General features: G+C 38.6%; 1 protein-coding gene across 1 annotated transcript; it reads left to right on the top strand.

Moving 5' to 3' along the window:
* Positions 1-5,173: 5,173 nt before the first annotated feature.
* On the top strand, positions 5,174-10,314 carry LOC103706258 (probable serine/threonine-protein kinase PBL1). The gene is made up of 5 exons (XM_008790313.4): positions 5,174-5,424; positions 6,321-6,999; positions 7,879-8,136; positions 8,761-8,880; positions 9,463-10,314. Exons 2-5 carry the CDS (start codon positions 6,358-6,360, stop codon positions 10,090-10,092), a joined length of 1,650 nt encoding a protein of 549 aa, XP_008788535.2. The 5' UTR covers positions 5,174-5,424; positions 6,321-6,357; the 3' UTR covers positions 10,093-10,314.
* Positions 10,315-11,122: the final 808 nt, after the last annotated feature.

Genomic DNA, 11,122 nt, shown 5'->3' with positions numbered 1-11,122 from the left:
GACCCGTCCTTATATTAAAGTAAGTCTTTGGGAGGCCAACGCATCTTTGATTGGCCTAGAATTCAAAAAAGGAAGTCGACCCAAGGACTCTAGTGCTAAATCCGAAAAAGATGGTTCTTGCCAGCCAAACCTATCATGTTCGCATCTTGCCAAGCTGCTTGAATTGAAGGCGTGTAAAATCTAGATTGTAGAAAATTGGACGATGACGAAGTGCGCCTAGCTATCATTATTCTTTGATATTAAAAGACTTCTAGTGCTTTGGATTCAAACCTCGGTTCAAATTTGACTTTGGGTTGATACTGCTTTGAATTGGATCTATAGAAGCCTGGGCAGCTAAGCCAAACGAAACTCTGTATTCTACCATATGAGACTGGAGATGGGGGATCTTTTGCTAATTGCTTTCATTTGGAGGGTAGGTGAGGATGATGCATCCTTAAGTTGCTAGTATTAGTTGATACATTAATCAACAATTAGGACTCCATGCATATAGCCAAACTCTGCAACCCTTCTAGTTGGACTTCTTGGATAATATGTATGTTCTTGCATTCATAGGCAGTTTTGGACTAAACAATATGGTTTGCTTCCTGCACTGACACATGTGGGGCTCAATCTTAGGCTAGAAAATCAATGCTAAGAAATTGGCTATGTAATAAGTGGTCAAAAGCAACAACTAGGAAAATCCTTGTAGTTACATAAAATTGACACTTTCAATGGATACGTATGATATAGAAGAAGAATAAGTAGTACATGCATTACAAATTACTCCTTGCTCGCTAACTAAAACTGTTCAAAAAAAAGTATGTCACTATTGTCACCAATTCTTTCGTGCTGCTCGCATTTCTATTACCATATTTTGGAGAAATACTTCTAATACATTAAATATATTGTATCTATACATCAGTAATATCTATAAAATTTACAATAAACATAAAAATAAAAAGGAAAAAAAGCAAAATGGACTGTAGCCTATCGGTTTAGTCCCCTAGTTGGAGAGAAGTTTGAGGTTCAAACCATATGAGCTGCATCCTAACATTCCATTTGGCTAGCTTTCATTGATGATTCCCTCTCTTTTTTTAATCTAAAGCAATATAATATAAATAATTTAAAGATAGAAGACATTAGCTTCCATTATATAGTTGCCAATTTTTATGGAGCTATAATCATTAATGTCACGCCCCCGCCTCTGCGAGGCACGTGAGGCACCTAGTGCCCACGTGGGGGCCACATGAGGGGGGAACACGGGGCTCCCCTGCCAGATATTGTCCGGTTCTGGGGCTTCACGCAAGCGTCCTTCACCCCTCCCCGATTTTGTTTTCCACCCAAAACGCGTCTGCAGGATTAGGAGACACCCGCCTCATATGCCCAGGCTCTGGAACGAGTCTTTCCGATGTGGGACTATTGGGCCTCACACCCTTCCCACCATCGGACAAGAGCCGTCCTCGGCTCTGATACCAAATGTCACGCCCCCGCCTCTGCGAGGCACGTGAGGCACCTAGTGCCCACGTGGGGGCCACATGAGGGGGGAACACGGGCTCCCCTGCCAGATATTGTCCGGTTTTGGGGCTTCACGCAAGCGTCCTTCATCCCTCCCCGGTTTTGTTTTCCACCCAAAACGCGTCTGCAGGATTAGGAGACACCCGCCTCATATGCCCAGGCTCTGGAACGAGTCTTTCCGATGTGGGACTATTGGGCCTCACAATTAACATGGATTGTTATTCAAAATTTAAATGGAGAATGTATTCAAGATTTTTGCAAGAATAGCCAAAGGAGGAGGTAGGGTGGGGAGCAAAAGAGCCATAAAAATGAACCTAGGAGAACCATATTATATTTTTATATCAAATTGTAAGACCTTAGATCATTGACTTTACAAGCCATAGAATTATATTCTTGTTATGCACACGCTCTCATTAGCAATATTGCTTATTAATAATGTTATTCTTTTAAACAAGTCATACTAGTTTGACAACCTTTTAAATAAAAGGTATGAGGAAAAAAAATAACTTTCATCAAAGAAAAGCCGTTTCTAATAATATAATACTACTAGATTCAGCAACGAATAGGAATATAAATGGGTCGGGTCGGATTGGGTCATAAATGACCCTGACCCAATCTAGTTTCTTATTCGGGTTCTAATGTTAAATCCAGACTCAATCCAATCTACTGCTAAAATTTCTGACCCAACAGATCATTCAGGTCGGGTCGGATCCATGTAAAACCCAATCCTCACCCAAAAAATTTAGGTCTAGGTCGGGTCTGGTTCGAGTTCAGATTGGGTCCAAATAAATCTGAAAGCATATGATTGTAGTATCTATGAAGCAAAAAAACAGCCTTAATGACTTCCCTTTTGAATATGGAAGGACAAAAAATCGCAAACTAGATAAGGTTGATTGGTTGCAAAAATAGCATGTAGTGCTCATCAAATTAGATTATCTAAAAAATAGCCTATATCTTCATACTCAGGCTTTTTCGAGGCCCAGTTGTTACTTTATTGCTACAAAATGTTCATTATTCTTTAGTAATCTTTCAAAACCAAGTAATAAAACTGTATGAATCATTCTATGTTTTGAATTGGAGCTATAAACTCAAGATGCAAAATACTGCTCACATATAGGACATGCACATTAGTTATAAGGCGTAACTTAGAGAACAACATATGTTCGAACTTTTTTGAGCCTAAATACTTTACCGGGTTCAGTTCAGGTTGAGTTGGGTCATAGGGCTGGAAATCCAAAATTGCCCAAAATTCAAATGAGTCGGATCAGGTCGAGTCGGATTAGGTCTGAATTCAGTAAACCCAGAGTCAACCTGAAAAATGCAACGTATTCAATTTTAGAATATGACCCGGCCTCACGGGTCCTTCAAAATAGGTCGGATCGGATCTAAGTAGGTCAGGCCGGATCTAAGCAGGTTGGATCGGGTCACGGGTCAACCCGTCTCATTTGGAGCCTTAGCAACGAAGCAAAATTGCTTCCAAAAGATATAGTGCTAAAAAAATAGAATTTTTAAAAATATAATATAAAGTTACTTAGTCAATTTTTTTCTTAAAAATTTCTAGACTAATTACCAAATTGGTTTGAAGCAGTGTCTGGTGGATGGGTCTTCTTTTAATAAAGCATTTCTTTGGTTGAACTTAGCCATGTAACCTATGCTGGAGTTTCCAAGATTTAGATGGTTATGATATGAAAATACTTCCCATGCTAAATAAGACATCTTTTACATGTACTCTCGCTTTCCTTTTTTTTTTTGGATGACCAGACTAAAGATTTCTGTAAAAAACTGTAACTAATTGCTTAATGCCTATCAAGGTCATCACAAAGAATGTCATTATGAACATTATATACAAATAGTAAAAAAATGAGATCAATTAAAGAATGTGTCCAAAGAGTCAGGACAGCCTCTCTCAAATGATTTATATGGTAAACCTTAATTAACTAAAGGGAAGTATATGATCATCTTTGACATTTACCATCAAGGAATCTGTAGAATACATCCATTAGCCTTACATAGGAAAAAAATCCATTAATGACAACTTTTAGCTTGTTAGGGCCTTCCATTCAACTGTAATCATCTCCCCACACCAGATAAGTGCAATATAATTTAAAATTAAATAAATATATGACAATCTTATATATATTTCTGATATTATAATATTCACCATTCTCTCTATCATATATGTTCTCTTCTCGCATAGTTGCATGTCTACGAAATTTTATCAAAACTAATACATCAAATATCAAAACGACAACTATGAATAAAAATAAATATAGTGATAGAAGCATAAGCTTAGACCCAAAAGTATGACTTTTTTTCCATTTAAAATTGAACTGAAGATGAGAATTTTTCATGCAAGGCTGCTCATGGCCAGGTAGGATACAAGTCATACGCATTGCGTCCGCGCACATCTTCTTTGTAAATCTATTGGTATTCCAAGCCACCCGCATATACCGATCTCAGGATTTCATGTAGCACATGATCCATCGATTTGACGGCTGTGGATGAAGTTCCATCAGCTGCTAATGATTAGATCAAGATTAGCTGCAAATTGAGAAATTTTGATTGATATAATCTAATCATGTATTCATTGCGTTTCGCGGTGCTCATCTCGCCATCGTGACACACACCGCCATTGCAGGCCGACTACCCTGGGTCCCACCGTGGATGGCGGGAAGTCTGGGCCGTTTATTTCTCCGGCCGAAGACGATCCGACGGATGGAAAGCGGTCAAAATCTATCATTCCGGCGTTGCTTTGACTACACCTAAACGGCCAGCGAAAATAATTTTCCGTCTTTGACTAGGTTGTCCCATCAACTGCATCCCCCGAAAATATGCTGAGCATATTCCCTATGCCCTTCGTATTTCGAATAATTACAAAATGGCATCGGTTCTTTATATTTTGCATTTACGCTTTAGTCCCTAATATTTAAATTAATTTGTAAAAAAAATAAAGATTGCAATACTCTATGAAATATGAGGACGGCAAACTAACCATAATTTTACATAAATTTTAATAAAATATTTTTTTTATAATACCACACATCATTAACTTCCTATATTTCACAATGGATTACCTTTTACATTTAATAATTTTTAGATATTTTAAATATCGAGCTGTAATATGCTTCTTTTTTTTTTAGTTATTTAAATAGTTAATGCTTGAAGCCTCAACAAACTGATTTACTTAAAAATAAATTATTAATAATTATATAAAAATTATAAAAAATAATAAATTCTTGTAATTTCTATACTATTAGTCAAACTTTAACAACAATTTTTTTTAATCACTTTAATTTCGATTTTTTAAATTTTAGCCTCTTTAAGTTTGCTCTTTTTTTTTAATAAATGAATATAACTTATAGATGACCTACTGAACAAAGTACATCATTATTTTTTTTTAAAAAAATCTAATAATGGTTATTAAGCTGCTTCTCATGCCTAAAAATTTTGAATTATTTGAATCGAAATTTATAGGTGTTAGAATGAGGTCAAAATCATGAAAAGATTTTATGGCCAGACAAAATTATCCCAAAAAAATTCTATCAATATGCAGGATCGATGGCATTGTTGAGATTCAGTTGAAGTGGCAGGGGCATTTTCTTAGAAGGGTAGGAAGGGCAGGAACATAGAAAGTCGTCTGGCTGTGCCTTTCGCAATATCTCCGGCTTTGACCAGTGCCGCTGCGTCACCATCATCTTCCCCCCTTCTCTCTCTCTGTATACTTTTCTTCTTTCCCCTTTTTTCACCTCTTTGACTACTACTAATACTCCCCCAATTTAGCTTTTATTTTATTTTAATTCTCCTCTCCTCTTCCTCTCCGCCTCTCCTTCTCTCTCCATTTGTCATCTTATCAGGGTTTCTCAATCTTTCCACTGAAATATTTGCTTCTGGAACGGTGTCGCGTGGCGAAGCTGAAGGCCTTCCTCCAAGGTTGGATTCTTTTCTTCCCTCTTTTTTGCTCTTTTTGGTGATGATTCGAGGAATTTTGATCAAAAGAGGAATCGGGGTTTAGGAGGGATTCTTGATTGTTTTTAGGTTTTATTTATCTGTTAAATTTATAAAGATTGAAGCTTTATCCGGAATCTTGTTTGGTGGGTTTAGGTTTTTATTTATTTCCTTTTTTTTTCGTCCGAGTCTTGCTGATGGGATGATCTTGAATCGTAGATCTTCTTGCTAATTTTACGGAGTTTTGGGTGGAATTAGAATTACAGGTTTTTATTGATCGTTTTTTAGGATTTTGTTGATGAGGAGATTTGAATAATGATTTGGAGGCAGTTGGGGATTCGTCCAATGAAGATGCGGTAACTTGGTCTGGTCAATTGAATGAGAATTTGCATCAAATCGTCGATTCTTCTCGGAATAATTGTGAAATTTAGGGAAGGAATATAAATTGGAATTGACCGCTTGTTAGACGCTTTTTTTTTTTGAGAGAGAGAGAGAGAGAAGGAGAAGGAGAGGAGGAGGAGGAGGGGGGGGGGGGGGGGGGGGGGGGGGGGCAGGCTGAAAATTTTCAGGCGATCTTGTGGGCATGATCTTGATCTTTTGTTTGTATTATTATACGGGACATGGATTAGGTCACACTCTTCTTAGTAATTGAAATTTCAAATCGTCCAATTTAGCTGATTCTGTCATTAAGTTACAATGGAAGCCGTGGAATTGTGTGGCTTAAGCATGCAATCATACAATTAGTTCTAACTGTTATGCTGATGCAAACCAGCTGGGTTGGTGCTTTCTCTTAACCGGGATAAACGATTTTCAATTTAGTCCTCCCCTTAATTTGAGGTTTTCTAATTGTATTCTGCTGATCCTACTCTTTGGTCTCACAGAAAGCGAGATAAATCTGATTCTTTAAAATTCAACAAGATGGTGGGCTGCTTCACTGCTTTGAAATGTAAGAAGAAGAAGAAAAGCGGGCATTTCGTCAATGAGAAACCTAATATTAGTAAGGAGAATGTGGCTACCTCTCTTCCTGAACCAGAATCTCGTGGTCCATCGCTCCAATCGGCTCCTCCAAGTTTCAGAAACAGAACCGAATTGTCCCGATCAGCCAGTCGAGTGGCTAACAGCAGAGCCCGAGCGTTGTCTGCTCCTTCTAGCCTTGTTGTGGCCTATCAGGATGCTTTCTCGTCAATAGAATTGGATGACCAAGAAGAATTTAAGGGTAGAGGAGGATCAGTAAAAGAGCAGCGCTTTTCAAATCCCCTACCTCTCCCTCTACCATCGCCTCAGGCGACCTCTGCCTTGAAGAATAGGGGAAGTTTCAAATTGAGCAATGCTAGTGGCCCTATTCTGACTTCTGGTCCTTTGCCTTTGCCCCCATCAGGGGGAGGAGGGCTTCGAAATTTCTCCTTCGAAGAGATTTCCTCTGCCTGCCAGCAATTCTCCGTTGATCGGTGTGTGTCAGAAGGTATCTCATCCACAGTTTACAAGGCAACCTTTGGTGACGACACCATGGGTGCCAAGAGGATTGAAGCCACTGTCACTCGTTTGCTTCCTTCCTCCCAGGTAACATATGCACAGATATCATACTTGCCCATAGTTGTGCACCAAGGCATTCTTTTCATTTATATTTGCTTTTTGTTTATTCTGACCTTTGCCTTGAAGGTGCAATCCATGAAGGTGAAAATACCCTATTTATGGTTAATGGTGAAGATTCATGTCAGTTACCTAGGACACTAAGACTGATCTGCAATAAAATCAAAACCACATCTTTGTAAAGTGAATTGTATAACAACTTGAATTAGCCAACCAAGTTGACGCCATAGAACTTCTACAATATAACACGTGAAAAACCTCCACCATCTAGAGCCAGTTAATAATCATGACAAGTGTTCTCAACCATTTCTATATTTTGCCCAAAGACTAAGATTTCTGCAGTTTGCTTATTATCACTATTTGCTACTTGAAGGACACCAGATCAATAAATCTGGCAATATACTTGCATGCCATGCATGTTGACATCCTGGGGGTCATAATCTGCGTAATTGAATCCCTTTTGCACATATTTTCCTGAATCTGAGCGCTAGTACTATTGCTGATCTTTTTACATGGTTATATATGGTTAACTTGTTACACTGCCCGCAATGCATATTTTATGAATTATGATGTACTTGTATTTTGCTTGAATACACTTGCGAGTGCCATGTTTAAGGCCGAAAGTACTACCTGTATTTAACATTCTTGTATTGTTCTGCATGATCTGACAATTACTATAGTCTAAAACTGGATCAAAGAGTTGCAAACAGATGGAAATGACTTGCTTCTGTTGTATGCCTATCTAGTCCAAAGCTGTGCTTTTCCTACCTATTTGTATATTTATGATCTGATATCTGATCGAATTGCCGGAGGATATTTGGAATAAGATGCATGTTTCAAATCTTGCAGGGCTTGAAGGAATTTCTGAATGAGATGAACACATTAGCAACCTTACAACATCCTCAACTTTGTAAATTGCTTGGTTTCCATGTGCGTGAGGGCTCTGATGAACGGATGTTGGTATATGAGAGGCTTTATTATGGAAGCTTAGATCGAATGCTTTATGGGAGATCTGATGGTCCTTGCATTGACTGGAGTACACGGATGAAAGTAGCCCTCTGTGCTGCACAAGGCCTTGCATTTTTGCATGAAGAAGGACCTTTTCAGGTTACTGAACTTCATCCTTGACCTGTTTTATTGTTGATTTGAACATCATGATTTGAACCTTAGCTGTGAGTGCTATTTTTGCTGTAATACAAATGGAGCTCAAAAGGAATTGTGGTTTTATTTCAGTTGGCTTGCTCAGCAACTTGACCTGTATTAAAAAAATGTTCTGTTCATGACGTATATGGTTTCCAGAAATTTTTGAAGTGGTTTTACATTATAAAAGAATGATTTTATTTTTTGTAGTTTGACTGCTAGACTAGTCTGCCATTCGATTAGCCATACAATAAGGTGAAATTTTGACGGTAACAAACCTGAAATCCTTGATGTTGATTAAACATTAATGCAGGATTCAGAAAATATATTTAGAAACTTAATTTACCCTGAAATGACATAAATGCCAAATCATATAGCCTCTGAAAGGCAGGTTCAGCAAATTTTCTTCTGATATAGTCAATTTTTTATTTAAATATAGTATCAATTCATCAAAAAATAGATGGGATTGTGCTCCCCTTTCTTACTTGGGAAATTGTGTAGGGGAATCTAAGGACGATCAATTTTATTTCTGTTTTGGACTCTAGGTATACTTCTGGTTCTTATCTTATAATGTGTTGCTATTTTTTATAGGCTATGTACAATGAGTTCTCAACTTCAAATATACAAGTCGACAAAGATTTCAGTGCAAAGCTATCAGGATATGGATGTGTGAGCCACAGTACAGAGATGGAGATTACAAAGTCGACCGCTGTAAGTGCCATTTTTTTATATGATAAAAATATGACCACATATTACCAATGTTATACTCTAGTCAACTATGGCATGTGCAGATGCAATATCCTTTCGTATTAAGGGTATATAATGTTTGTAACTGTTCATAATTTAAAACATTAATTTTGTCTACATCTGTAGATCAATTTATGTCCAACCAATTCATCTGCACTGACATCATGGGTGCATATCTCAAAGACTTTTTGCACGAAGTTTTCCAATCCATGCAACCTCTTGCACTTGAGCGATCCTCTTGACTTTGCAGATTAGCAATTAATTTTTCTTATTAAATTAGAACTACATTTACCCCTATTACTTCTCAAAAAAATCATTATCGTTTATTTGTTCTGATTTCTTTCCAGAGATATTTTATCCATCTGCTTGGAGTATATCAACTTGTAACGCCATAAGAACTTCGGAAATCAGATTATAGGGAATTTAATTATGATTTTATCTGGTTATTGCATATGTGAATAATCTAAAAATTATTGGAGGAAAAATTCTCTTTTAACTTGTGGTTGCTCCCTGATTTTTAATCTTGGGTAAACCTCCACTCTTCAGGCTACTGCAAATCTATCTGTGGAGACCTTGGAGAAAGGATTGCTTACTCCCAAGAGTAATGTATGGAGTTTTGGCATAGTCCTCCTTGAACTGCTGACTGGCAGGAAGAATCTCGACACACGCTATCAGAGAGAAGAACGGAACATCGTCAAATGGAGCAGACCTTTTCTTGCTGATGATCACCGTCTATCCCTTATCATAGATCCCCGCATCCAAGGGCGTTTCCCTCCCAAAGCTGCTCGAACTGTTGCTGATATTGCCCTTAAATGCCTTCAGAAGGACCCCTCAGAGAGGCCCACCATGAGGGCCATCATGGAATCCCTCAAAAATGTTCAGGACATGAAACACCCCTGCCGCTATCCCTTGCAAGAACCATCTGCTGTGGCAGGCAAACAGATGCTGAAATCTCCAAGCCTCAATGGAATCACAATCCCGCCGCCACAATCAAATTTTTCACCTTCACCCCCATCACGAATCCAAACATTGCTGTCGCCAAGAGAGTCCATGAGCATGCCTCTTCCCCCTCGAACTTGTTCTTCCACCATCTCATTGGAAGAGAATAGGATAAATGCTGTTAGGAAATCACCCTCTCCCGTGCTGCTACCGAGGCCTGGGGTGGAAGGATTTTAATTGTTCATAGTTTTTTCGCTTATTCTTTTTTGGTATTTTTATTAGTTTGTTTTCATTTTGTAATTTGTATTTTGATTAGATATACAAATTGTATGATGTCTGTTCATCTGCCCATCTAACCCACAGGAATATTCATGGGGTTATGATGACAAATTGTGTATAAAAGAAGAGTGTCAACCTTCTCTTGTGAATGGATTTCAGCTTTTTGCAAGGAGTGTCAAATGGACCTTGTTTAGCCTCTCCATTGTGAGCTGCTCACGGCTTCTCTTTTTCTGCTATGATGGCCTCGTTTTGCTTATTTGACTATAGCGGGTCTAAGAATGTTACCCGAGTTGATGATAACAGTTTCCCAGCCTTGCTGTAATTCATGTTATGCGGAATAACTCCATAGTTCATTCTCAGCCAAGGATATATAGCTGGCCAGTTCTTTGCAGCATTATTTTGTCCTCCAGCTTGGGCCCTCCCTTTCTACATTTTCTTATGATCTTTTCTCATGTCCGGAGTCTTAACTTCTACGTTGGTTCCAATCGCCATTCAACACATCATCAAACTATGCGGTCAGGCTCAAGGTAGGCACAGGTTCTCTCTTTTTATGACAAAAGATGTGGGAACGCTCTAGATTCAAGGTTCTTAGACTTCTGCCCTCCGTACTGTCCAACAACTACCCTCGAGTACCGAGAGCTCTTGGTTTGGTCTATAAAGATGTCATGGTTAACCTAAGCCACCCCTCTTTGCTTTTCCATTTGCCACTCGGTTCTTGGTTTTGGGTCCACAATTCAGGCAACCTCCATGCTTTGCAGCTCCTTGGGGCCCCATCAATACCTTAAGGCTTTGTATTAAGGTTGCCTGAACTACAAGTTAGACACGCAGACCTTTCCTTTTTTGTTGGGTTGGCTGCAAGTTAGACACGCAGCCTCCATGTCTGAACTACATGTCTTGCATTGCTTGCACCTGCCATTGCAAGTTTTGCCTCTCTTGTCTGGACCTTCTATGGTTTTGATTCAACTTTGGGTATTTTTCAGCAAATAGG

The sequence above is a fragment of the Phoenix dactylifera genome, chromosome 3, assembly GCF_009389715.1.
Source record: "Phoenix dactylifera cultivar Barhee BC4 chromosome 3, palm_55x_up_171113_PBpolish2nd_filt_p, whole genome shotgun sequence".
NCBI classification, from domain to species: domain Eukaryota; kingdom Viridiplantae; phylum Streptophyta; class Magnoliopsida; order Arecales; family Arecaceae; genus Phoenix; species Phoenix dactylifera.
This window is presented reverse-complemented; position numbering and strand designations above follow the sequence as displayed.

Excerpts from the sequence above, each read along its gene's own strand:
- LOC103706258 (XM_008790313.4), top strand. The coding sequence starts at position 6,358 with ATGGTGGGCTGCTTCACTGCTTTGAAATGTAAGAAGAAGAAGAAAAGC. Across the intron at positions 7,000-7,878 it reads GTTTGCTTCCTTCCTCCCAG|GGCTTGAAGGAATTTCTGAA; the intron begins GTAACATATGCA and ends CAAATCTTGCAG. Across the intron at positions 8,137-8,760 it reads ATGAAGAAGGACCTTTTCAG|GCTATGTACAATGAGTTCTC; the intron begins GTTACTGAACTT and ends TATTTTTTATAG.